Genomic DNA, 27,803 nt, shown 5'->3' with positions numbered 1-27,803 from the left:
TTAGACGCAACTTTATTTTGAAATCCAGTTCATTGTTGCTTGCTTCCTCTTTCTGGGAGCAGTGCGTGCGTGTTGTGTTGTGAGCAGAGCAGGCACGTGAAAGGGGAGTCGACAACTAGTACGCGGCTCCTGGGCTGGTGCTATGGCTAGTGTCCAAAAAGACGAGGAAATTTGCTCCCCTTTAGGCTTCAAGTCATTCGTTTGGAAGCACTTTGGATTCCAAAGAAAAGATAGCTCAACGGACAAGACACGTGCAGTTTGTAAATCCTGCCCTGCGGTGATCAAATATTCAGGGTCCACAAATCTCGCCACACATTTAAAGAAAAAACACGACGTCAAAGTTCAGTGTTAAAATAAGCACTTTGTATACTACAATACTCTTGTAATTTCCTAAATAAAGAGTTTGCAGTACCTTGTTGATTTTGCGTATGAATTGTTATAAATCAGGATATTGTTCTATATTTTTTATTTAAAAGACATATATCGATCGTAGAGCACTATATCGTGATGTATCGTGAATGAATCACAGCAGGCTTTAAGATATCGGCAAATATAGTATCGTGTTTCTTTTTATCGATATGATATTGTATCGTGACAAACCCCGCGATTTACACCCCTACTAACCAGGCAATGAAGGATTCAAAACTGCTTCAACACATGGAGACCAAGCATCCTGCAATAAAAGACAAACCTTAATCACTTCGGGTGTCATTGTCTCCGATTACTTCTAGATGGGACCGGCTTGTTTCTGAGAAACAAACTCAGTGCTCCCACTAATTCAACGTAATGGTGAGTTTTATTTTTGTCATTTGTACTTGTTTTTATGTCAGTTGTATCATTTTATTTCATCATATTTATATATTTATTATAAATGTATTATTTATTTATTTACTTATTTATTTATTTATATAAATGTATTATTTATTTTTATAAATGCCGGTCTGCGAAAATATTTCTGACATGTAACCGGTGCGTGGCAAAAAAAAGGTTGGGGACCACTGTTCTAGACGACCCTGGCCGTGTCCATGATTTAGAAAAAACATCAGGCATGCATTACACAGTTCCTTAAGGGTCATTAAGTTAATTCGGCAATATATAAAAAACATTTGTTATTTCAAAGTGCTCAGAAATATATTTCAGATCATAAAGTTATAAAAACCTTTGTCATTACCATCCATCCATCCATCCATCCATCCATCCATCCATCCATCCATCTTCTTCCGCTTATCCGGGGTCGGGTCGCGGGGGAAGCAGCTTCAGGCGGGACTCCCAGACTTCCCTCTCCCCAGCCACTTCATCTAGCTCATCCCGGGGGATCCCAATGCGTTCCAAGGCCAGCTGAGAGACATAGTCTCTCCAGTGCATCCTGGGTCGTCCCCGGGGTCTCCTACCGGTGGGACATGCCCGGAACACGTCCCCAGGGAGGCGTCCAGGAGGCATCCTGATGAGATGCCCGAGCCACCTCATCTGGCTCCTCTCAACGTGGAGGAGTAGCGACTCTACTCCGAGTCTCTCCCGGATGACCGAACTACTCACCCTATCTCTAAGGGAGAGCCCGGACATTCTGCGGAGAAAACTCTTTTTGGCCGCTTGTATCCAGGATCTCGTTCTTTCGGTCACGACCCATAGCTCGGGACCATAGGGGAGGGTAGGAGCATAAATCGACCGGTAAATTGAGAGCTTTGCCTTTTGGCTCATCTCTCTCTTTACCACGACGGACCGGTACAGAGTCCGCATTACTGCCGACGCTGCACCGACCCGCCTGTCGATCTTGCGCTCCATCCTCCCCTCACTCGTGAACAAGACCCCAAGATACCTAAACTCCTCCACTTGGGGCAGGATCTCATCTCCGATCTGGAGAGGGCATTCCACCCTTTTCCGATCGAGGACCATGGACTCGGATTTGGAGGTGCTGACCTTCCTCCCGACCGCTTCACACTCGGCTGCGAACCGCTCCAGTGAGAGCTGGAGATCACGGCCTGAAGAAGCCAACAGCACCACGTCGTCTGCAAAAAGCAGAGGCGCGATGCTGAGGTCCCCAAACCGGACACCCTCAACGCCTCGGCTGCGCCTAGAAATTCTGTCCATAAAAATTATGAACAGAATCGGTGACAAAGGGTAGCCTTGGTGGAGTCTAACCCTCACTGGGAACGAATCCGACTTACTGCCGGAAATGCGGACCAAACTCTGGCATCGGTGATACAGGGACCGAACGGCCCTTATCAATTGACTCGGTACCCCGTACTCCCGAAGCACCCCCCACAGAACCTCCCGAGGGACACGGTCGAACGCCTTCTCCAAGTCCACAAAACACATGTGGACTGGTTGGACGAACTCCCATGCACCCTCGAGGATCCTACTGAGGGTGAAGAGCTGGTCCACTGTTCCACGGCCAGGACAAGAGCCACACTGTTCCTCCTGAATCCGAGGTTTGACCTCCCGACGGACCCTCCTCTCCAGCACCCCTGAATAGACCTTACCAGGGAGGCTGAGGAGTGTAATTCCCCTGTAATTGGAACACACCCTCCGGTCTCCCTTCTTAACCACCACCCCAGTCTGCCAATCCAGAAGCACTGTCCCCGATGTCCACGCAAGAATTTAGATGTCTATTTTAGGTCCATATATATAGACCTAATTTAGACGTCTATTTTAGGTCTATAAAATAAGCTAAAATTGACATTTATATCAGGTTACAGAAATAACCAATTCATATGTACGGATCAATATCCTTGTTAAACACAAATCCAAACAACTTCTGTACATTATTTATACAACTCACACCTGGTTCAGTCTTTAAAATTTCGAAATATGATCATATTTGATGTTTTTAATTTAGACGTCTATTTTAGATCTATACCGAGACCAATTTTAGACGTCTAAATTAGGTCTATACATGGACCAGACGTCTAATAGACACCTATGGCTGACAGGGAAAGATATCAATGAATCACACATTACATGCATAGGGCTATGCACATTTTCCGCCAAAATTCGTGCGTACGCACGTTAGTTAACAATGGCGAATGAAACTGCGACAGCGAAGAAAGGGCTATATTTGCATGCTCTCTATCAAACAAAACATGGTACGGGTATCTTCGTGCCTCCCCCCCCCCCACACACACACGCACGGACTCTCCCCGGTTAGTGTTTCTGTATGTTTTGTCTTGAATGAAGGTCTTTAAAATAATTCTGACATCCACTCCAATTCAGAAGGTAGCAGTAATCCACTAAAAGTTGTTTGCCAACAAAGAAGAAAAAGACGACGGAGAAGAAAAAGACGACGACGAAGAAGAAGACGACGGTGAAGAAGAAGGTGAATAAAACGACGACGAAGAAGATAATCCTAATATCCGCAACCCCTGTGGGGAGTCCGCTTCCTCGTGCTCGTCGGGACCAATGGCTTTCGCCATGCTAGCCCCGTGGTGACCATCTGCACGTGCCCCGGCTGGGTGGCCAGGACGCTGCTCACACGTTTGCCTGCTTTGTGATGTTTTTACCGATTCACGACCACGGTCCATTGGGTGCCGTTGAACTGGACTGCCTTTACACCTGTCGATGGACCCCGTGGAGGCGATTTTGTGTGTTTTGGGGTGTTCTCTTGTATTGGGGGTGCTGGTTGGCCGCTGTTACTTTTTTTCCTTTGTCTTTTAGCTTTGATGGCTTTTATCTTGAGCATTTTCTGACTTTCTTTGTGGCGCCGTTATGTGGCAGCCTTATGAGAGTTATTGAGTGACGCTCATGCCATCCGTGTGTCTTTTGTATTATTAAGATTAAGATGGCGGCGCCCCAGGCAGCTGCTACGGCTCTCGACGTTCCTTTCCTTTGTTGAGAGCCGTATGCGACGAAATTTCGTTTTGTGTGCGCCAAGTGCTTACAAAATGACAAAGTCTGTCTGTCTAATTAAAATAAAGAGTTGTTGACCCACATGTTTGGAGCCGACCATTCAATGTAAACCTACGTGACTGGAAAGTACCGGATGCGTAGATTCTGTCCCCCCACACACGCGCGCACTGTTCATGTTTCTGTATGTTTTGTCTTGAATGAAGGTCTTTAAATAAATTCTGACATCCACTCCAATTCAGAAGGTAGCAGTAATCCACTAAAAGTTGTTTGCCAACAAAGAAGAAAAAGACGACGAAGAAGAAAAAGACGACGAAGAAGAAGACGACGAAGTAAACGACGACGAAGAAGATAATCATAATAAAAATAAAGAGTCGTCGACCCACATGTTTGGAGACGGCCATTCAATGTAAAACTACGTGACTGGAAAGTACCCGATGCGTAGATTCCGTTCAGAATGGCCTACCACACTTTTCAACAGGAGTATTTACAGATTCCGCTTGTGACGAGGGCATATACTACAGCATGTGTCCTTACAACCGCAGCAGTGGTAAGATAAATACTCCTGACTGTTGGCTTGTCAGAGGTTACAGAGGAAAGATTACATTCACTTCGCTTTATTCGCACTTCATTCCTATAACAGCTATTATCTATAGTATAACTTTTCTGCGTTATCATTCACATATTGTAGGCTAACGCGTGTATAAGAAACGCCACGCACCCTTTGAAGCACAAAACTTGCACCACTTAATGCAAAATATGAATACGAATTTAATTGCACACCCTTTTTCATCTCTACAAATAATTTCTGTTTGCATTCTTGCCTTATTGAGCAATAACATGTAAAAAAAAATTACAGATTTTTTGTAATGTATGATTTCTTTCTTTCTTACTAACTTACTGACTTACAGTGCCTTGCGAAAGTATTCGCCCCCCTTGAACTTTTCAACACTTCGCTACATTTCAGGCTTCAAACATAAAGATATAAAATTTAAATTTTTTGTCAAGAATCAACAAGTGGGACACAATCGTGAAGTGGAACGAAATGTATTGGATAATTTAAACTTTTTTAACAAATAAAAAACTGAAAAGTGGGGCTTGCAATATTATTCGGCCCCCTTGCGCTAATACTTTGTAGCGCCACCTTTTGCTGCAGTTACAGCTGCATGTCGCTTGGGGTATGTCTCTATCAGTTTTGCACATCGAGAGACTGGAATTCTTGCCCATTCTTCCTTGCAAAACAGCTCAAGCTCAGTGAGGTTGGATGGAGAGCGTTTGTGAACAGCAATCTTCAGCTCTTACCACAGATTCTCGATTGGAATCAGGTCTGGACTTTGACTTGGCCATTCTAACACCTGGATACATCTAGTTGTGAACCATTCCATTGTAGATTTGGCTTTATGTTTTGGATCATTGTCCTGTTGGAAGATAAATCTCCGTCCCAGTCTCGGGTCTTTTGCAGACTCCAACAGGTTTCCTTCCAGAATTCAAGATTCAAGAGTTTTTTATTCGCCATGTTTGAGCGTGCCAAACAAGGAATTTGACTTCGATAGAAACACACCCTCTGTTCAACATTTAGGTGACTAACAACATTCAGGACATGTGAATAATGGTAAAAACAGTGTAGACAAATTCAAAAAGGTGTGAGGAGCAGGATGTTATTGCACAGTAATGTCTCTGAGACTCTATGAGTGGTGTGAGTTCATCAGAGCAACAGCCTGGGGGAAGAAGCTGTCTCTGTCTGCTGGTTTTGGCGTACCGAGCTCTATAACGCCGTCCGGAGGGGAGTAGTTCAAACAGACTGCAACCCGGGTGAGAAGGGTCTGTAGAGATGTTCCTTGCCCGATTCCTGGTCCTGGACAGGTACAAGTCTTTGATAGATGGGAGGTTGATTCCAATGATCTTTTCTGCAGTTCTGATTGTCCGTTGTAGTCTGTGCTTGTCTTGTTTGGAGGCCGATCCAAACCAGACAGTGATGGAGGTGCAGAGGACAGACTGGATGATGGCAGTGTAGAAGGTCTTCAGAAGCTCTCGCGGCAGGTTGAACTTCTTGAGCTGTCTCAGGAAGTACAGCCTCTGCTGGGCCTTCTTCCGGACAGAGTCTATGTGGCCGGTCCATTTCAGGTCCCGAGAGATTGTGGTTCCCAGGAACTTGAAGGTGTCTGTGGAAAGAATAGTATTACTGCGGATAGTGAGGGGTAAAAGTGGTGAAGGGTCTCGCCTGAAATCCACTGTCATCTCCACGGTCTTGAGCGGGTTCAGCTCCAGATGGTTTTGACTGCACCAGTGGACCAGCCGCTCCACCTCCTGTCTGTACGCAGTCTCATCACCGTCCTGGATCAGTCCGATGAGAGTGGTGTCGTCTGCATACTTCAGGAGCTTCACAGGAGAGTCACCTGAGGAGAAATCATTGGTGTAGAGGGAGAAGAGCAGTGGGGAGAGGACGCACCCCTGAGGGGCTCCAGTGTTGGTGGTCCGGGTGTCAGATGTGATGCCTCACACGCTGTCTCCTGTTGGTCAGGAAGCTGGTGATCCACTGACAGGTGGAGGCAGGCACCGCAAGCTGGATGAGCTTCTGTTGGAGGATGTCAGGGGCGATGGTGTTGAACGCCGAGCTGAAGTCCACGAACAGGATCCTGGCGTACGTTCCTGGGGTGTCCAGGTGGTGCAGGATGTAGTGCAGTCCCATGTTGACCGCATCATCCACTGACCTGTTTGCCCGGTAGGCAAACTGGAGGGGGTCAAGCAGGGGGCCCGTGACCTCCTTCAGGTGGTTCAGCACTAACCTCTCGAACGATTTCATGACCACAGATGTCAGTGCGACGGGTCTATAGTCATTCAGACCTGTGATGACGGGCTTCTTGGCTACTGGAACGATGGTGGAGCTCTTGAAGCACGAGGGCACCTCACACAGCTCCAGAGAACGGTTGAAGATCCGTGCAAAGGTGGGCGCCAGCTGCTCAGCGCAGACTTTCAAGCAGGCAGGTGACACGCCGTCTGGGCCCGGTGCCTTCCTGGTCTTTTGTCTCCGGAACATCTGGCGCACTTCCTCCTCGTGGACCTGGAGTGCGGGCGCGGCCTCTGCAAGAGAGTGAGTGGGTGACAACGATGATAGAGGTGTGGACAGAGCAGTTGTGGGGAGAGGTGAGTATGTAGATTGTGTTGCAGGAGGTCCCGTTGTGTGGGAGGACCGATCAAACCTGCAGTAGAACTTGTTTAGCTGGTTAGCAAGTCTTGGGCTCTCTACAGGACGGGTGGTTCGTTTCTTGTAGCCCGTGATGCTCTGCAGACCTTTCCACACCGTTGAGGGATCAGGATTGGCAGAGAGGTGTCTCTTCAGGTTCTCCCCGTAACACCTCCTGGCTTTCCTGACCTCTCGGTTCAGCGTGTTTCTGGTCTGCCTGAACAGCTCGCGGTCGCCGCTCCTGTAGGCCTCCTCCTTGACTTTGCGCAGCCTCCTGAGGTTCGGTGTAATCCAAGGTTTGTCGTTGTTGTACGTGCAGAAGGTCTTAGTCTGCACACACAGATCCTCACAAAAACTGATGTATGATGTGACAGTGTCAGTGAGTTCATGCAAGTCTGAAGTTGCAGCTTCGAAAGCTCCCCAATCGGTGCAGTCAAAGCAGGCTTGGAGGTCCTGCCTTGACTCCACTGTCCACTTCCTCACAGTCCTCACCACAGGCTTAGAAGTTTTTAGTTTCTGCCTGTAGGCCGGGATCAGATGAACTAGACAGTGGTCCGATAGTCCTAAAGCTGCACGAGCCGCAGAGTGGTATGCATCCTTGATCACGGTGTAGCAGTGGTCCAGAGTCTGCCCCTCTGGTGGGACACGTTACGTGCTGTCTGTATCTGGGGAGTTCGTGTGCGAGGTTCACCCTGTTAAGATCACCTAGAACAATGATTAGTGAGTTTGGTAGAAGTTTCTCCATGTCTGTTACCTGGTCAGCCAGCATCTGCGTGGCTTCACTCGCACGTGCGTGTGGTGGAATGTAAACAGCCGCCATGACGATCGAGGAGAACTCCCGTGGTGAATAGAACGGCTGGCAGTTTATGAAAAGTGTTTCTAGGAGAGGGCTGCAAAACTCTTTCAACACCGTGACATCAGTACACCAACGTTCATTAATGTAGAAACAGACACCACCTCCCTTTGATTTTCCGGAGAGCTCCGCGCTGCGATCTGCTCGCATTAGCTTGAACCCGGCTAGCTCCACGGCGTGGTGGGGGGTTCGTTTGCTAAGCCACGTTTCCACAAAGCACAGCGCGGCGGATCTGCTGAAGTCCGTGTTCCTTGAAGTGAGGAGCAGCAGTTCATCCATCTTGTTCGCCAGTGAGCGGACATTCGCCAGATGAATTGACGGTAGGGCAGAACGGAACCCTTTCTGCCTCAGCCTTATGAGTGCGCCGGCTCGCTTACCGCGCCGCCGTCGTCGCGCTAGCTTGTACGCTAGCTTGTACAGCACCGCCGCTCCGGCTAGAATCTCCGACAAACAGTCTGAATCGGAGAGAACAGGAGAGAAAGTACCAGAAGAAGTCTGTCCGATGTTTAACAGAGCTTCTCTGGTAAAAGTGATCCGGGATGGACAGCAGAGGACACAGAAAACACACAAAATAAGACAAATAAACAGAGAGCGACTCACCGTGGCTGCCATCCGCGGCGCCATCATATGACGTGCGTGGTCCTGTATTTGGCTCCATCCATCTTTCCATCAATTTTAGCCATCTTCCCTGTCCTTGCTGAAGAAAAGCAGGCCCAAACCATGATGCTGCCACCACCATGTTTGACAGTGGGGATGGTATGTTCAGGGTGATGAGCTGTGTTGCTTTTACGCCAAACATATCGTTTTGCATTGTGGCCAAAAAGTTTGATTTTGGTTTCATCTGACCAGAGCATCTTCTTCCACATGTTTGGTGTCTCCCAGGTGGCTTGTGGCAAACTTTAAACGAGACTTTTTATGGATATCTTTGAGAAATGGCTTTCTTCTTGCCACTCTTCCATAAAGGCCAGATTTGTGCAGTGCACGACTGATTGTTGTCCTATGGACAGTAGGGGTGTAACGATTCGATACACATCGATTAATCAATATAGTGCTCTACGATTTGTTGGCATCGATGCTAAACGTAAACATCGATCTATATCGTCCGTTTTTGACCTTGGACATTAGACGCGACTTTATTTTGAAATCCAGTTCATTGTTGCTTGCTTCCTCTTTCCGGGAGCAGTGCGCGACGTGTTGTGTTGTGAGCAGAGCAGCCACGTGAAAAGGGAGCCGACAACTACGCGGCTCCTGGGCTGGTGCTATGGCTAGTGTCCAAGAAGACGAGGAAATTCGCTCCCCTTTGGGCTTCAAGTCATTTGTTTGGAAGCACTTTGTAATTTCCTAAATAAAGAGTTTGCAGTACTTTGTTGATTTTGCGTATGAATTGTTATAAATCAGGATATTGTTCTATATCGATCGTAGAGCACTATATCGTGATGTATCGTGAATGAATCACAGCAGGGTTTAAGATATCGGCAAATATCGTATTGTGGTTCTTTGTATTGATATGATATCGTGACAAAACCTGTGATTTACACCCCTAATGGACAGACTCTCCCACCTCAGCTGTAGTTATCTGCAGTTCATCCAGAGTGATCATGGGCCTCTTGGCTGCATCTCTGACCAGTCTTCTCCTTGTTTGAGAGGAAAGTTTGGAGGGACGGCCGGGTTTTGGTAGATTTGCAGTGGTCTGATACTCCTTCTATTTCAATATAATTGATTGCACAGTGCTCCTTGAGATGTTTAAAGCCTGGGAAATCTTTTTGCATCCAAATGCGGCTTCACAACAGTATCTCGGACCTGCCTGGTGTGTTCCTTTGTCTTCATGGTTCTCTCTGCGCTTTAAACTGAACCTTGAGACTATCAAAGAGCAGGTGCATTTATACGGAGACTTGATTACACACAGGAGCATTCTATTTATCATCATCAGTCATTTAGGACAACATTGGATCATTCAAAGATCCTCACTGAACTTCTAGAGTGAGTTTGCTGCACTGAAAGTAAAGGGGCCGAATAATATTGCACGCCCCACTTTTCAGTTTTTTATTTGTTAAATAAGTTTAAATTATTCAAGATTCAAGAGTTTTTATTTGCCATGTTTGAGCGTGCCAAACAAGGAATTTAACTTCGGTAAAAACACACCCTCTGTTCAACATTTAGGTGACTAACAACATTCAGGACATGTGAATAATGGCAAAAACAGTGTAGACAAATTCAAAAAGGTGTGAAGAGCAGGATGTTATTGCACAGTAATGTCTCTGAGACTCTATGAGTGGTGTGAGTTCATCAGAGCAACAGCCTGGGGGAAGAAGCTGTCTCTGTGTCTGCTGGTTTTTGCGTACCGAGCTCTATAACGCCGTCCGGAGGGGAGTAGTTCAAACAGACTGCAACCTGGTTAAGAAGGGTCTGTAGAAATGTTCCTTGCCCGATTCCTGGTCCTGGACAGGTACAAGTCTTGGATAGATGGGAGGTTGATTCCAATGATCTTTTCTGCAGTTCTGATTGTCCGTTGTAGTCTGTGCTTGTCTTGTTTGGAGGCCGATCCAAACCAGACAGTGATGGAGGTGCAGAGGACAGACTGGATGATGCCAGTGTAGAAGGTCTTCAGAAGCTCTCGCGGCAGGTTGAACTTCTTGAGCTGTCTCAGGAAGTACAGCCTCTGCTGGGCCTTCTTCCGGACAGAGTCTATGTGGCCGGTCCATTTCAGGTCCCGAGAGATTGTGGTTCCCAGGAACTTGAAGGTGCCTGTGGAGAGAATAGTATTACTGCGGATAGTGAGGGGTAAAAGTGGTGAAGGGTCTCTCCTGAAATCCACTGTCATCTCCACGGTCTTGAGCGGGTTCAGCTCCAGATGGTTTTGACTGCACCAGTGGACCAGCCGCTCCACTTCCTGTCTGTACGCAGTCTCATCACCGTCCTGGATCAGTCCGATGAGAGTGGTGTCGTCTGCATACTTCAGGAGCGTCACAGGAGAGTCACCTGAGGAGAAATCATTGGTGTAGAGAGAGAAGAGTGGGGAGATGACGCAGCCCTGAGGGGCTCCAGTGTTGGTGGTCCGGGTGTCAGATGTGATGCCTCCCAGCCTCACACGCTGTCTCCTGTTGGTCAAGAAGCTGGTGATCCACTGACAGGTGGAGGCAGGCACCGCAAGCTGGATGAGCTTCTGTTGGAGGATTTCAGGGGCGATGGTGTTGAACGCCGAGCTGAAGTCCACGAACAGGATCCTGGCGTATGTTCCTGGGGTGTCCAGGTGGTGCAGGATGTAGTGCAGTCCCATGTTGACCGCATCATCCACTGACCTGTTTGCCCGGTAGGCAAACTGGAGGGGGTCAAGCAGGGGGCCCGTGACCTCCTTCAGGTGGTTCAGTACTAACCTCTCGAACGATTTCATGACCACAGATGTCAGTGTGACGGGTCTATAGTCATTCAAACCTGTGATGGCGTGCTTCTTGGCCACTGGAACAATGGTGGAGCTCTTGAAGCACGAGGGCACCTCACACAGCTCCAGAGAACGGTTGAAGATCCGTGCAAAGGTGGGCGCCAGCTGCTCAGCGCAGACTTTCAAGCAGGAAGGTGACACGCCGTCTGGGCCCGGTGCCTTCCTGGTCTTTTGTCTCCGGAACATCTGGCGCACTTCCTCCTCGCGTACCTGGAGTGCGGGCGCGGCCTCTGCAAGAGAGTGAGTTGGTGACAACGATGATAGAGGTGTGGAGAGAGCAGTTGTGGGGAGAGGTGAGTATGTAGATTGTGCTGCAGGAGGTCCCGTTGTGGGGGAGGACCGATCAAACCTGCAGTAGAACTTGTTTATCCAATCAATTTCGTTCCACTTCACGATTGTGTCCCACTTGTTGTTGATTCTTGAAAAAAAAATTACAATTTTATATCTTTATGTATGAAGCCTGAAATGTGGCGAAATGTTGAAAGGTTCAAGTGGGCCAAATACTTTCGCAAGGCACTGTATCTTATCAGAACATTAAATAAAACATGTTTCAAACATGTAAATACTATATTAATACGTAGTATAAATCTGTAAATTAGATGTCCCGGGGAAGGTTTTGTGCATTCTTTGTCAAAATGTGATAAGATATGGAGGTCGCAGCGCTTCGAACATTAAGGAGCACATAAAAAAAAAAACACACAAAAGTACGTTTTTACTTTTACAAGCATGTGGGTAAAATGATGTTACATGTAAGCTAATGTTAGGCTATTGTCATGATAGATAGATAGATAGATAGATAGATAGATAGGGGTGTAAATCGCGTGTTTTGTCACGATACGATATCATATCGATACCAAGAACCATGATATGATATTTGCCGATATCTTAAAGCCTGCTGTGATTCATTCACGATACATCACGATATAGTGCTCTACGATCGATATAGAACAATATCCTGATTTATAACAATTCATATTTAAAATCAACAAGGTACTGCAAACACTTTATTTTGGAAATTACAAAGTGCTTCCAAACGAATGACTTGAAGCCCAAAGGGGGGTGAATTTCCTCGTCTTCTTGGACACTAGCCATAGCACCAGCCCAGGAGCCGCGTAGTTGTCGGCTCCCCTTTCGCGTGCCTGCTCTGCTCACAACACAACACGCCGCGCACTGCTCCCGGAAAGAGGAAGCAAGCAACAATGAACTGGATTTCAAAATAAAGTCGCGTCTAATGTTCGAGGTCAAAAACGGACGATATAGATTGATGTTTACGTTTAGCATTGATGCCAACCAGGGCTGTGGACTCTGTTCGAACTCGGGGACTCGGACTCTGTCGGACTCTGTCATTTTTGCCGGACTCGGTGCTGATTTTGACCGAGTCCACCGAGTCCGACAATAAAAAAAAGAGGCAAGACGCAGCCAGAGAGTGTCAGGTTACAGTCAGCGCGGTAGGAGTTGGAAGAAGCAGTAAAAACTCCACCAAACTCGTCGTAATGACCCGTGATATATGTTATATCCTTACTATTTTCCAGGTTCTTAGATAGCAAGAATAGGTCGGACAACGACGTGAATGATAACTGCTTTATTCCTTACTCACAGTGCGTTCACAGGGCGTACCACAACAACACAGAATGCCCATCCCACTTCCGAGGTTTTTCTACTACGGAATTTGAGTTAGCCCAAAATACACAACATCTCTTCCCCTCTTACAATGAACGTGCTATATGCATGAACAACATAGTCTTATGCACCTATAACTTGACATCTTCAAGATCTATCAATAACTACCATTAAACAATTTTCATATATGGTCCAGACAATTATGACAATAATATTCCCATGAAACCTTAACTTTGGGTGAGGGTGGACTACCTCGAATTATACCGAATTATAGCGAAAAAACGATGTCGTACGGCGTCGTACGGCGTCAGCACTATGTTGTTTTCAATAAAAACATGAAGAGCTCACGTTTGCGTCAGTCAATTTTAATTTCTATAAAGGATTATTCTCAATTGATGTCTTTAAATTCATCCGCGTTCTGCCATTGAAGCGGGGTGCATTCAAAGACCAGTCGTTCAGACGGAAACGTTTTGTGATCAAATCTTTCATAACGAGAATGATTTGAGTGAATTGATTTGAATGAATAATTGAGAAGAAATTTCAGTTCTGAAGGCTCCTTTTGTCCCAATCAAAGTGACAGTTGGTGGGGAGGGGGGATAAAAATTGTAAAATCAATTCACTCAAATCATTCTCGTTATGAAAGATTTGATCACAAAACGTGTGGCTTTTTCTTAAATGAACACGTTTGACATTGCTATCGTGTCAGCTTTTAATTATATTGCGCTGTCATGTTAAAGCAAATTAATAAATGCAACAATATTAATTTGCTTTGAAAATCCATCCATCCATCCATCCATCCATCCATCCATCCATCCATCCATCCATCTTCTTCCGCTTATCCGGGGTCGGGTTGCGGGGGCAGCAGCTTCAGGAGGGACTCCCAGACTTCCCTCTCCCCAGCCACTTCATCTAGCTCATCCCGGGGGATCCCAAGGCGTTCCCAGGCCAGCTGAGAGACATAGTCTCTCCAGCGCGTCCTGGGTCATCCCCGGGGTCTCCTACCGGTGGGAAATGCCAGGAACACCTCCCCAGGGAGGCGTCCAGGAGGCATCCTGATGAGATGTCCGAGCCACCTCATCTGGCTCCTCTCAACGTGGAGGAGCAGCGACTCTACTACGAGTCTTTCCCGGATGACCGAACTTCTCACCCTATCTCTAAGGGAGAGCCCGGACATCCTGCGGAAAAAACTAATTTCGGCCGCTTGTATCCGGGATCTCGTTCTTTCGGTCACGACCCATAGCTCGTGACCATAGGTGAGGGTAGGAGCGTAAATCGACCGGTAAATTGAGAGCTTTGCCTTTTGGATCAGCTCTCTCTTTACCACGACGGACCGGTACAAAGTCCGCATTACTGCCGACGCTGCACCGATCCGCCTGTCGATCTCGCGCTCCATCCTCCCCTCACTCGTGAACAAGACCCCAAGATACCTAAACTCCTCCACTTGGGGCAGGATCTCATCCGCGATCCGGAGAGGGCATTCCACCCTTTTCCGATCGAGGACCATGGACTCGGATTTGGAGGTGCTGACCCTCATCCCGACCGCTTCACACTCGGCTGCGAACCGCTCCAGTGAGAGCTGGAGATCACGGCCTGAAGAAGCCAACAGCACCACGTCGTCTGCAAATACCTGCTTTGAAAATACCTGAGTAATAAAATAAAATGGATGGATGGATGAATGATGATCACAATTAAGTATAAAGTCTCCATTGTAATATATACTCCTTGTAGCCTGTACCCAAAAAGAGGAGTTTCTTTGCATCGAGGTTTATGCAAAGAGCTCACGTAATTATATTGTTGCGTTTTGGTGAAGTGAATGAGTGTTCCGTCTGTACGACTGGTCTTTGAATGCACCCCGCTTCAATGGCAGAACGCGGATGAATTTAAAGACATCAAATGAGAATATTTTATAAAAATTTAAATTGACTGACGCAAACGTGAGTTCTTCATGTTTTTATTGAAAACAACATAGTGCTGACGCCGTACGACATGGGTTTTTCGCTTTCCAAATAAGGGGTCGTCACTTATTATTTGTGTTTAGATAAATGTCTGAGCTATAATAGTGTAATTAATGATTAAAACTTGAAAGTATCTGTTTATTGCATTCGTTTATATGTTTAATAAAGACAAAGCCATTACAAAACTGTTGTAATTATTTAGATTTTGATCTAAATTAGCCTTGAATAAAGACTAAGCAGTCACATGAACTAACAGAAAAAATGGACAGCCGGACTCGGACTCATGGTCAAGAGGCCGGACTCAGACTCGGTGCAAAAATCCGACCAAGTCCACAGCCCTGATGCCAACAAATCGTAGAGCATTATATCGATTAATCGATGTGTATCGATGAATCGTTACACCCCTGATAGATAGATGTTGCAAAAATTTACCGTATTTTCTAGAGATGCACCGATCCGATATCTGGATCGGATATCGGCCCCGATATCAACAAAATAGATGGATCGGGTATCGGAAAATACAGCCGATCTGTGAGCCGATACTTTCCTTAATCTATTGGGACGCGGGCTACGTCATACGTCAGCAGCACGTGTGCCGCATGCCACGAGAGTTTTCTAAACAAACGCAAACATGGAGCGAACGTTCGCTTCTCTTCCCCGGGTTGCTAAGCGGACGTCAAACCCTGCGCGTTCGCTTCTCTTCGGGTTGCTAATGGGACGTCAAAGGCTGCGCGTTCGCTTCTCTCCCGAATGGGGGGGGGGGGGGGTTTGGAGGCTAATCGGATGTCAAACGCTGCGTGTTCGCTTCTCTTCCGGGGGGGTGTTAATGGGACGTCAAACGCTTTGTGTGGCGGGCTCCATCTAGTGTGGAAACTGAGAAGCTGAGCTCAAGCTTCTTGTGCGGGCCATATTCAATTATGTTTTCAGAATTTGCTGCGGGCCAATAAAAACTGGACCGTTAGTTTGGACACCCCTAATTTAGAGCAAAGAACGGTGTAGTCTGCCTGATGCCATTGCCTTTGGTCTTTTCTGTTCCACATGTAGAGTTATGTAGCTTGTTAAGTCAACCATAATATCGGATCGGTATCGGGTATCGACCGATACGCAAAGCCACGGCATCGGTATCGGTATCGGAACTGAAAAAGTCGGATCGGTGCATCTCTAGTATTTTCCGTCCTATAAGGCGCACCTAAAAACCTAAATTTTTATCAAAAGTCGACAGTTATAGTCCGGTGCGCCTTATATATGGATCAATTGATGAATTTGTTGATCCATACTGGTTGTACACAGTGCTCTGCCAAAATGTTTTAGTACGTTTTAGTACGACTAGTAAATTACAAGATCGCATCGCTTCCCAACATTACGGTAACTGTAGTCAGGGGGCGTCACCAAATAGCTGTTGTACCCGCGAGGCTATTTCATTTCAAAATAGGCAGCTCCGTTAATGTTTCGAGTAAATCTACGGATCGATATGGAAGGGAAACATAGATAAGTAGTACCAATGCGTTAGATCAAACTTTAGTCAGTTCTGATCATTTTATCGGAGCTTGTTTGAGAAACGCGATTGTTTACACTTTGCTGAGGCTCATGGGAGATTGCGAGCTGAGGCTCATAGAAAATTGCGGATGGCTAATGCTATAACGATAGCTGCTATACGCGCGAGGCTATTTCATGTCAAAATAGGCTGCTCTGTTAATGTTTCGAGTAAATCTACGGATCGATATGGAAGGGAAACATAGGTAAGTAGTACCAATGCGTTAGATCGATTTTTAGTCAGTTCCAATCATTTTATAGGAGATCGTTTGAGAAATGCGATTGTTTACAGAGGGCTCGTTGGTTTATTGGCTAGTGGGTGCATACCGCAACCCTAGTCAACCTCAGTTTGTAGCAGTAAAGCTTTTATTTTATGCGCCTTATAGTCCGGTGCGCCTTATATATGGACAAAGTTTCAAAATGGGCCTTTCATTGAAGGTGCGCCTTATAACCCGGTGCGCCTAATAGGGCGCAAAATACGGTAAGTCTTCATCAAAAGGAAAAACTCCAGAATTGATTGTGCCATTATGATGTATTATATTCACCTTGGTAGCCCACCAAGCAGGAATATTTTTTTAACAGAACTGTTGAAATTGAGCGATTAAATGAATGGTTTTGGGGTTGCTATACCGCCAAAATCCAGGAGTTTCCAGGGAGCCTTTCCCCCTGAGCCCCCTCTGGGTCGTTGCCCCTAGGCCCCTGCGGCCCCTAATGGGGGCCTGTGGGCCCTGTGGCCTTCAATATGGGCCTTTGGCCGGGGGCCACTTGCCCCCATTAGGGGCCGCAGGGGCCTAGGGCCTGTGGCCCCTGGATTCCTGCGGCAAGTGAGGGGGGGGGGCACTTCGGCCCCCCACAGTGGGGCATTCGGCCCTCAGACCCCGGCTACTTTTCGCTGTTTTTTTCCATTTGCCGTTCTCATCTCTGGTCTTACATTGGGGGTCTAAACATTATATCCATGCATTTGTGCGCAGTGGTAAGTTAAAGGTTGCTGGTATCAACTGAGTATGTTGCTGTGATCTTGTGCGTCTTTGACACAAAGTGAGTACCGTTTTTTTCCGTGTATAGTGCGCAAAATGTAACGAATTTATTGTCCTAAAATCTGGGGTGCGCATTATACATGGGTACAAAAAATTTTAAATTTTTTTTTTTTTTAACTTTTTTTTTTTTTTTTTTTTTTTAGAAAACAAAACCAACAACAGGACTGACCGACAAAGTCGTGGAACAAAAAGACAGGGTGACATTACCAAAGACAGGAACAGAAAGCAAACAGACATCATGACAGTAACACATGCAATGATCCGACGGTGAGCGAGGGGCAGACAGGACTTAAATACAAAACACGTTACATCGATTGAGGTGACACAGGAAGAGAGGGGCGACGCGAACAGAAACTATGGCAGCCTAGACACATAGCAAAACTGGGGACGAGACGTGACAAATGTCCCTCGAAATGAAACTTGAAATCACCAAGTTTTGGTTTCCAAGGGTGTTTTTATTCCTCTTCAACGTCTCTCCCATACAGAGCCGCCTTTTTCACGTCCGCACGCCTCTTTCCCGTGCGCGCACGGAGCGCGGTGGTGCGTTTATGGGCAGTCGGAGAAATCAACGCCAACAAAAAAAATTACATCCAGCCTAGTTAAGACCATACCAAAGACTATAAAAATGGGACCCATTGCCTCCCTGCGTGTGTGACGATCATTGGGACTTAAAAAAAAAAAAAAAAATAATAATAATAATTCATAAAAAAAAATTCTTAAAAATTGGGTGCGTATTATACATGGGTACAGGCTTTTTTCCAGCATCAGCATGCCATTTTTAGGGTGCGTATTATACATGGGGGCGCACTATACACGAAAAAAAACGGTATATACATTTCATTGTTGCTACTGTCCACTGTTGTGCCGTTTGTCCGATCCCATTTTCCTCCGGCGTGCTCCTCTGAGGTTGCCTCACATAGTACGAGCAGTCATAGTACACATGACTACAGCCGTTACGGAGCGGCACGGCGACTAACGGTCGCCAGCAAATTTATTTTATTGTCTCGATGATTTATGTTTGGTGTGTTGCCGATAGTATTTCATTTATGGTTATTTAGTATAGCAGAACCGTTAGGCGCAGTTAGTTATGTAATGTGTGCCGTCTCCTGGTGTTGTGTGACGTCAGAAGTTGAGCGTCGACCTACGTGCTGTATTTCTGTCTGTTGCAGAACCACACACACCACACCACACCACACTACACACACACACACACACACACACACACGCCCCACACACCCTTCACACGCTTCATACAATAATCACACACATACAAGAATCACATTCACACACCCAAAGACTTACCTATGTACACTACACGCACCTGCTCTCACATCCTTACGACCAAACTGTGCCTATACCCTTTTGCCAGTTTGCCTATATGCCCCTATGAGCTACAGTGCCTGTTACCTTTTTGCCAATATTTCAGTAAAGCAATCAAAACTTAACCACGTCTTCCCTCCTGTGTTCTGACCGACACTCGGGGGGAAAAAGCATAACCATCCGAGCCAACCCCCTATACCATGGGTCCCCAAACTTTTTCCTGTGAGGGCCACATAACGTTTCCCTTCTCTGATGGGGGGCCGGTGTCAGTTTGTAACAGAAAAAGTGTGACGATCGTAGGGGAGCTTAAAAATTTTAGTGTTTTCCAGAAAGCCACACATAACCAAATAACGGTTATTTAATAACCCTTTCCAGGTTCTTTACAGAAAAAAAGTCAGGAAACAAATAATAACACTATTAATGAAATAAATAATAACTAAATAACCCTCTCTGAGTTCTTCACAGAAAAAACAGGAAATAAATAATAACTAAATAACTCTCTCTGGGTTCTTCATAGAAAAAAAAGCCATGGAACATTAACTTTCTGTTGTGCCATGCACAATCTTAACAGATAAAAGTTCAGCTCAGTTATCAGAGCAGAATCACTCTGACACATATGAGCAGTCTCTTAAAGTTATTGTGTTCCTTCCTTATAATCCTTTTGTAGGTTCCAGTAGGCTTGTAGACACCGCTGTCTTTTTTGTTAAAGTTTGCTAGTGCGTCATAGTCTGGAGTAAAATTTGTTGGGGCAATTCTTAGGCGAGATCCGAGGTGTTGGTCCGTTTTCCTCGATCTGTGACGGGTTGATGTTGACGTTCATGTAGCTGAACGTCACGTCGCGTACGTCGAGCCAAATTGGCCACTCTCTTTTAAACGCTCGGCACTGTGTCCACCTTGCTTTTCCTTGGGCGACTCATTTTAATTGAAGGATTCCAGGGGAAGGTTTGTGGGTGGCTTTAGAGCAAAACTGCATCTGAAAGCTCAGCGCGTGAATTACAAGAATGCTGTCGTCACAGCCCACGCTCTAAATTCGTGACTGATACAAATAGAGCGCGAGTGCGCCATGTCCGTACTACTGAGTATGTACACGCACTTGTGAGTGTGCACCGAGCTTTCTGACACGGCTTCCGGTAGTAAATGCGCAGGCGAGCGCTTCCCCATCTACTGGAGAAACGCAGTCATTGCAGGCAAAATGACAAAAAAAAAGTTTAATAATACAATTTGTTCAGGGTTGGCGGGGCGGATTAAACGGTCCCGGGGGCCGTATCAGGCCCGCGGGCCGTAGTTTGGTGACCACTGCCCTATACAGTCCTCAGGCTCCCCAACAATAGTGGTAGCAGTTTGCATTATTTTATTGCAATGTTTTTCCTTATTCAGATTTGCTTCAAGACCACAGTTATACCGTTTTTTCCATGTATAATGCGCGAAATTTAACTAATTTATTGTCCTAAAATCTGGGGTGCGCATTATACATGGGTACAAAAAAACAAAAAAAAACGTTTAAATTTTTTTTTTTAAAATCCGGATATGATACGGAGGCCGCCATTACAGATGCGCTTTCTTCTCTGCTGTTCACGTCAAACACACTCCATACAAACACAATGCTCTCGTATCAGACGCTTGCTCGATCATCTGCTCGTTTGCTGTCACAATGTACCCTACACAAATCCGAAACATTTCTTCGCTATCGAGTTTGCTAGCGCATGCGCAGTGATACTGACCGGCAGAATAACATCCGGTTGTTCCCAAAGATCTTTTTTCTGAAATAATTTTACGTTAACCGACTTAAGTAGGTTGGGTGCGTATTATACATGGGTACAGGCTTTTTTCCAGCATCAACATGCCATTTTTAGGGTGCGTATTATACATGGGGGCGCATTATACATGGAAAAAAACGGTAGTTAGACTTCACTTTATTGGTTAATGCAGTTATTGAAATGTTGTTGTTTTATCACAGTAGATTGGTTTATTTACATTTCAAAAACCAGAAGCCATTCATTTACAAATGTGATTGCACTTAAGTTTACATATTTAAATGTTCATATATTGAAATGTGATAGACAGGTTTTGCATGATTTGAATGAGGCAAAAAACATGCTTTTTCTTTCGAATATATTGTTATAATCATTTGTTTCAGATATATGAATTTTCTGTATAAAAAAAATTATTTGGTGTTCAAAAAGTTTTTTTTTTCAAACTTGAGTCTTGAAAAAGAGTGGGTCGTCCTATAATCAGGGTCGTCTTATATTCGGGCCAATACGGTATGATAAAAATGAGAGGGTGACACTACTTCTTGGTCTTGGAACCAATTATCCGCGATAAATGAGGGATTACTGTAAATGCTTCCACTGTCATCGGCTGCTGGGTTTTAATGACTCTGTGTCGTTATTCAAAATTGAGTTTAATGCTGAATAACAAACTACCATCTCTCCCGCGCATGTATTTTGTGATGTTGCACACAAAGAATACGTCACAGCAAGTAAACAAATTTGGTTTGTCAGTTTAAATGTTTGTGCCAACCCACAGACTGCCAGACTTGTGACATGTAGGCTGTGTGTTACTGACTCTGAGTGTTTGTAGTTATTCAAAACTGAGTTTAATGCTGAGTAACAAACTACCATCTTTCTTGCGCACATATTTTGTAAATGCTTCCAGTGACGTCAGCTGCTGGGGTTTTAATGACTCTTTGTAGTTATTCAAAATTGAGTTTAATGCTAAGTAACAAACTACCATCTCTTTCGCGCGTGTTTTTTGTGATTTTGCACAAAAAGGATACGTCACACTAAGTAAACAAATTTGATTTGTCAGTTCAAATGTTTGTGCCAAGCAGTGGACTGCCAGGTTTGTGACATGTCAACTAGATTCCATATTAACCGATTCCAGCTGTCGCCGTCAGGGAAAAGTCAGTCCAGTCGTGCAGATTCATGGCGAGTTCGATCGGTGACTGATCATCATTGGCCGATATTTATGAAAAGGGCCATGATCAGTATATTTCATCAAAACCCTCCATAGTCAATCATTACGGCCAACTGTGTGCTTACAACAGATGTCAATCATGCATAAAGTCGACTTCTTAATTAACTTTGAGCCAAAGTGCACATCAAAATGGACTTTCACTAACAATGCCCAATACACTACGGTTATATACGATGTCAGTATTTCATACACGTATTTAAGTTACGGTTTGTTGGGGGAAAGAAAACACCGATATAAATGTTAACATATGCAAAATCAATTTTTTTTACCTTTTATATACATTTTAATGTGCACTTCGAGTCTCCAGGATTGAAGAAAAATTTAATCTAATCCCTTCAAGTGCTTCAAAGATACTTTTGCAATCTGTCTGGGGGATATTATTTAATCTGTTCAATTTTATCTATTCCCCATCATCGTATTTTCCGGACAATAAGTCGCAGTTTTTTTAGTTTGGTCGGTGATGCGATTTATATGCTCAGGAGCGACTTATATGTGAAATTAACTACCGTAATTTTCGGACTATAAATCACGTTTTTTTTCCATAGATTTGGTGGGGGGTGATTTACGTGTTTTTTCAAAAATCCCCCCCCCCTCCAAAAAAAAGGGGAACCGCGATATAGCAAGGGATTGCTGTAATTTGAATTTCAAGTAACGTCAGCAGCACGACGCGGCGTGGCGCGGCGGTTGTTTACATAAAGGACAAAGGTTGATCACGGGATGACGAAGGGCCCCACATACTACCGGCATCATTAGCGGCTTTGTTTCTAAGTGACACGGCGGATGAAGAGTTTGAAGGATTTAAGGATTTGGAGTGACACAGAAGGTTTGAAAAACTATTATGGCTTTTACCTACGCCCGGTCCTACTCTACCGAGCTCTCTTTTCGTGGATGGAAGTCGAGGGCCGGCGCTCGGCCGGGTGGCTGTCCGGGGACGGTGGATGGGTCTCGGTCATGGCTTTTACGCACGCCCGGTCCTATTCTATGGAGCTCTCTTCCACTTCCGTGGCTGGAAGTCCACGCCGCCACACGCCTGCAAGTTTGTTTTGTTAAAGAGCCGTTTACCAAACCCACGTCTTTCCTTGAACTTTGTTAACGCTACAATATAGGTATATACTAGATCTGTGCAATAACGACGAGGCTGACGTCAGGGCGCACGCGCGGCGTTGTTGACAAAGGACGAGGAATTTGATCGATGGATTTAATGATTTAGAGTGCACAGATGGTTTGATAATACTATTCCTTATATAATAGTTATTTGATATCTAATTTATATATCGTTATATGGGCCTGTGGAATATTTTGAAGTGGAAGCGCCGTCAGCGGCGCGCACGCATTGTTGACAAGGGACGATCGATGGATTTAATGAATTGGAGTGACACAGATGGTTTTATTAACGTGTTATTTATGTAATAGTTTTTTTAATAACTCTGAATGTTACGTCAGGGCCGTTCTCAGCTCTTCGTTTGTGTTTGTCACGTTAGCATACCTATCGTTTAGCCTGTTGTTGCTCGTTCTTGGAGTTGGATTTTGTCGAATAAATTGACCCCCCAAAATGCGACTTATACTCCGGAGCGACTTATATATGTGTTTTTTTCACTTTTTTGGGCATTTTATGGCTGATGCGACTTGTACTCCGGAACGACTCATAAAATTACGGTAATTATTACTTGATCATGAACACATCACTTACTTACTAGTATTATTATCACTTCAGATGTTATTTTCAGACTAACCGTATAAGAGCGCTCTTGGCCTGTGGAATAGTTAGAACTGGAACTGACGATGAATCTGAATGGAGTTGTTTAATAGTAACACAGAAGAAGAAAATTTCCATGGATTTAATAATTTGGAGTGACACGGAAGGTTCAATAAACTCGTTATTTATTATATAGTCATTTGAAATACAGTTTATATATAATTATATAGGCCTGTGGAATAATTGGAACTGCAACTGACGATGAGTCTGATGTCAGCGCCGCAGCCACTGACTTCCGGAGTCAGCTGAGTTATTTATACACTTATAAACTATTAAATTCATGGAAATCTTCGTCCCTTGTGTCACTACACAGATGTCAAATCGTGCACTTATCTAATGTAAGTGACCGGCTCTCCATTTAAAGCAATGGTTCCCAAACTTTTGCAGGCTGGCGCCCCCTTGGCTCCCCAGTGAATTCCTAGCGCCCCCCCCACACACACACACACAGACACATATGGAAACAAACACCTCTTTCTTGATATTTGGTATGCTGCAATTTGAAAAGAGAAAGGTTAAACACAAATGTGTATTTCACAAATAAAACCCAATTTTAGCCCACTGACTTGTCCTGCGTTCAAGCTTCTGACTTCGGACTGCCGCCCCCCTACCGCCCCCTCTCTTCCTCACCGCCCCCCCAGATCTTTCCACCGCCCCCAGGGGGGCGGTACCGCCCACTTTAGGAACCACTGGTTTAAAGGGTAAAATTCTGTACTTTAGCCCCGCTGCTGTAACGCAGCCTTTAAGGCGAGACGAGAATTTATTTAAGCCGGTACAGAAAGACGATTCGTTCTGAGTCTAACCGCTGTTCAAGTATTCAATCTATTGTTAGATTAATTCCGTCATTTCCGGACGCCAGTCCCTTTAAAAGCAAAAAGTTGAGTAATTACTTGGTCGAGACCCGGGATCAAATTGATCGCGGCCATTTCAGCGCCTCTCTTTCCTATAAGATTTGGGGCTCTTGTTAACCGCTCGGAATAGATTTAGCTATCTTTGTTAAGACCGCGGGGACTCGTTTATTTCCACTAGCGTGCACCCACGTTAGCTGATCTTAAGATAACTATTTGGAACCAGATCTGAGACTCCCTGATGTCAAGGATTAAAGCTGTCTTCACTTTAAAAAGAACTGAACGGTTTACAGTATGACTATGATAGAGAAACAAAAGAGATTTAAAGCATTAAAGATGAAAATACCGTTTTTTTCCGTGTATAGTGCGCAAAATTTAACAAATTTATTGTCCTAAAATCTGGGGTGCGCATTATACATGGGTACAAATTTTTTTATTTATTTTATTTTTTATTTTTTTATTTTTATTTTTTTTTAGAAAACAAAACCAACAACAGGACTGACCGACAAAGTCGTGGAACAAAAAGACAGGGTGACATTACCAAAGACAGGAACAGAAAGCAAACAGACATCATGACAGTAACACATGCAATGATCCGACGGTGAGCGAGGGGCAGACAGGACTTAAATACAAAACACGTTACATCGATTGAGGTGACACAGGAAGAGAGGGGCGACGCGAACAGAAACTATGGCAACCTAGACACATAGCAAAACTGGGGACGAGACATGACAAATGTCCCTCGAAATGAAACTTGAAATCACCAAGTTTTGGTTTCCAAGGGTGTTTTTATTCCTCTTCAACGTCTCTCCCATACAGAGCCGCCTTTTTCATGTCCGCACGCCTCTTTCCCGTGCGCGCACGGAGCGCGGTGGTGCGTTTATAGGCAGTCGGAGAAATCAACGCCAACAAAAAAAAATTACATCCAGCGGGACTTTAAAAAAAAAAAAAAAAAAATCATAAAAAAAAATTCATAAAAATTGGGTGCGTATTATACATGGGTACAGGCTTTTTTCCAGCATCAGCATGCCATTTTTAGGGTGCGTATTACACATGGGGGCGCACTATACACGGAAAAAAACGGTAATCATTAATCGAAATTAAATGAGTATAAAGTAGAAATTTAATGAATAAGCAAGAAAAAGAATTACAAGTCTCAATTGTTCGAACAACCAACAATAATTCCACTCACCAATCTCAATAGAGCAAAAATTATTCGGTCTTGAAGTTCTCTTGATTGAAAATTCAGAAATATAGTAAAAAAAGGGTAAGAGGCTGGAGGTGATCAATTCTCCCTGTTACCAAAAATCCGAATTCCGTTTAAAAGAACAGGCTGGCCTAAAGAAGGGAGATGACGACGCCCTAAAAATGGCTCCTCTCTCCTGCACCGAGGTCTGCATCTCCTAGCCCAGTCAGAGACTAAGAGCCACATTTTTTACCGTGTCATCGCAAAGAGCCACATCATACACATGAGCACACATGAACACCCCCCACGCCCACACACACACAAACACACACACTTACACACACCCCTCTGCTCAGCCAAATTTATTGTGTGACATTATTATGTCACACACCAACATGATAATGACAAATTGACTCCTACAGTACTAAAACCACAGACCAAAGACCACATTTTCAACACGGAACATTGTGTGCATTGTCTCACACAGACAGACTCTCAGTTCAACAAATTCCCCAAACAAAAACATAAGTTTTTTTCACTTACTATGTGTGGCAGGACAAACCATTCGTTTTAGTTTGTCGTTTTCAGGAGACAAGATTTCAATAACTTTTTAGCCCGTGCAATGTTCCAAGTCAGTTGAAATAATGCAAGTGTGACAGTCTCTGAGTGCTTCGTAATTTTTTTGAAAAACTGTACCTACTTTTCTGCCTGACTGTGTCCAAACTTGTGCTTGCGAAATTCAGTCCCTTTTGCAAAGTCCTTATCGATAATGGGATGAAGTGAGCTGAAGTGGCGCTGACCATTTGAAGCTTTTAAATGCGCTAATGACGTCCGACATATCAGGCACAATGGCTTGCCATAGCGTTCAAGAATAAACAACTTTAACTCTGTTAAAAACGTCCTGTGTTCATCGTCATATATTTGTTTAGCTGTGCATTTTTTCCTTGCCATTTTGGCCGGGTAGACCACCCCTGGGTTAGCTAGCGTCTTGTCAGCTTTTCTGGACCTAATGGGCCCTTGTAGTCAGAGTCGCCATTCATTAAAAAGCCAGCAAAACTAATCACTCTGCCCTGTGTTCGTCATTTATTCGTTTAGCTGTGCATTTTTTCCTTGCCAGTTTGAGAGCGAAATTGACACTCCTCAAATGGGTTTGTCCCTCCTCTTTTGCAGGATTTCACTTCACGCGCATGCTCGTTTGACCAAAATACCATATTGAACTCAAGCGAAGCAAATACACACGAAAAATAGACACAAATGTTGATATGAACGTAAAAGAGCCGCATAAACCAGCCAAAGAGCCGCATGCGGTCTTTAACCCTAAAATCTGACTAAGTCCAATTCGAAGCCTCTAGAAATTCATTTTAACGGACCTTGGGTTAATCTCAGAAAGAATGTAATTGTGTTGCCTTTAAGGCTGTAATCTCATCAATAAATAATTTCATATGGTTGCAATGTTGTAAAAATGTTCTAATAAGTTAAGTAATCATTTCAATCTTGTGATAATAGATAATTCATAGTTTAAGTTGAAAAATATTGTTGTGAAGCGCTACTTCCGGTTTCGCCGCGCTACTTCCGCTTTCGCTGAGCCGTCTCCAGGATGTTATCAAGTAGCCATGTTGTGGAATGCGGTCAGACTTACATCTGTTGCCATCTGCTGTGATTCATTAACGAGGCAATGCCGTAAGTCGTGTGTCGTTTTAATCTTAATGTTTACGCTGATATTTTGCTATTATTTTGTTAATTTTATTGGATGAGCGCACTTTATTTTCATGTTCTCATCAGCCATCTGCTGACACTATGTAACGTCTGTTGCAGTTTTCCCCGCTCAGTAAAGAAAATACAAGCTAGTACAGTCTCCTGGGTTCTTTGCTGGTGGTTTAACAACGCGTTTCCTCAAGACGCTATAGTGAAAAGGCAGCATCTGATGTGTCACCGTGGTCAAAATGGCAGCAAGAAATAGATCTGCGACAAGTCAAACCGGCAGCACATGCTCATCCGTAGGAAGCGCTGCTCGTGCCCGAGCTAAAGCAGAAGCAGCAAAGGTGAGAGCGTCGTTTGCAAGTAAAGAAGCAGAGCTAAAAGTGGAAAAAGCTGAAAGTGAACTACAAAAAAATGAAAATTGACACAGCGCTAGAAGTGTTAGCATGGCAAAGAGAAGCTCATGCTGCAGAAACAGAGGCTGAAGTGCTAGAAGATGCAGAGGCAATACAAGATGAACATGAGAGCAGAAATTCTTTATTGGACAGAGTAAAAAGAGAA

At 44.7% G+C, this 27,803-nt stretch overlaps 1 protein-coding gene across 3 annotated transcripts in view; it reads left to right on the top strand.

Annotated features, from left to right (window-relative positions):
- The first annotated feature begins 4,157 nt into the window (after nucleotides 1–4,157).
- Nucleotides 4,158–27,803, top strand: part of derl2 (derlin 2) — a 78,470-nt gene continuing 54,824 nt past the window's right edge. For all 3 annotated transcript variants that reach the window (XM_061292618.1, XM_061292614.1, XM_061292615.1), the window contains exon 1: nucleotides 4,158–4,390. In XM_061292618.1, coding sequence (XP_061148602.1) covers nucleotides 4,298–4,390 — 93 coding nt within the window. In that variant the 5' untranslated portion in view covers nucleotides 4,158–4,297. The remainder of the gene's footprint in view (nucleotides 4,391–27,803) is intronic.

Source organism: Syngnathus typhle, linkage group LG12 (genome assembly GCF_033458585.1).
Source record: "Syngnathus typhle isolate RoL2023-S1 ecotype Sweden linkage group LG12, RoL_Styp_1.0, whole genome shotgun sequence".
In the NCBI taxonomy this organism is placed as follows: Eukaryota; Metazoa; Chordata; class Actinopteri; order Syngnathiformes; family Syngnathidae; genus Syngnathus; species Syngnathus typhle.
This window is presented reverse-complemented; position numbering and strand designations above follow the sequence as displayed.